Source organism: Penaeus monodon, chromosome 24 (genome assembly GCF_015228065.2).
Source record: "Penaeus monodon isolate SGIC_2016 chromosome 24, NSTDA_Pmon_1, whole genome shotgun sequence".
Taxonomy (NCBI): Eukaryota; Metazoa; Arthropoda; class Malacostraca; order Decapoda; family Penaeidae; genus Penaeus; species Penaeus monodon.
In genome coordinates, this window is record NC_051409.1 from 31233859 (window position 1) to 31234569 (window position 711).

Consider the following 711-nt stretch of genomic DNA (forward strand, 5'->3'; position numbering starts at 1 on the left):
ATATTAAATCCTGCCTTTTCACCCACCACGAGTTCCTCATTCCCTCAGCCCCCATAGAGCACATCCTAAATCAATCTCCCTTTTTTTCTCAACTACAAACCAAAACATATTCAAAATTAATCCCCGCTTTCTTCAGCCCCCATAGGCCACATCTTAAATTAATCTTCCCTTTTCCCCACAAACACCAATCAAAACAAATCCTTTTTCTTAACCACCATAGAGCACACTACACCCTACTAGCAGTACTATTCCCTCTCCTCTTTTCAACCACCACTAAAACTTCCAACTTTCTTGAAATCCCCACAGATCACATCCGAAATACACCCCTCTTTTATCTCACACACTTCACCGATCCCTCTCTCATTTTCTCACTAACTATAAAACCCACATCCTATACTAATCCCTCCCCCCATCTCACGCTCAACCCCTAGCACAACTTACCGAACTCCACAAGACCAGCCTGGCGCGCATCCTGTGTGACAACGTACCTGAATTAGGATCCATTCAACGCTGGCCGCTCAGGAACTACGCCACAGGGAACCCACGCCTGCCATGTTCTTCGCAGTCGATACCCAGGGTGGACTTCGGGGGATGGGAAGAGGGCGACCTGTACAAGATCGAGTTGTTCAAGATGGACTACACGCCAAGGGGATCGGCGGGACGGAGATAGGAATTAGATTCTGTTCATTTGTTTTTTTTTAGGAGAAAAGC

General features: G+C 46.6%; 1 protein-coding gene across 1 annotated transcript in view; it reads left to right on the plus strand.

Moving 5' to 3' along the window:
- Positions 1-705, plus strand: part of LOC119588719 (chorion peroxidase-like) — a 10148-nt gene extending 9443 nt beyond the window's left edge. Inside the window, exon 11 of the mRNA XM_037937359.1 lies at positions 432-705. Within this exon, the coding sequence (XP_037793287.1) occupies positions 432-670 (239 nt within the window). The 3' untranslated portion in view covers positions 671-705. The remainder of the gene's footprint in view (positions 1-431) is intronic.
- The last annotated feature ends 6 nt before the right edge of the window (positions 706-711 follow it).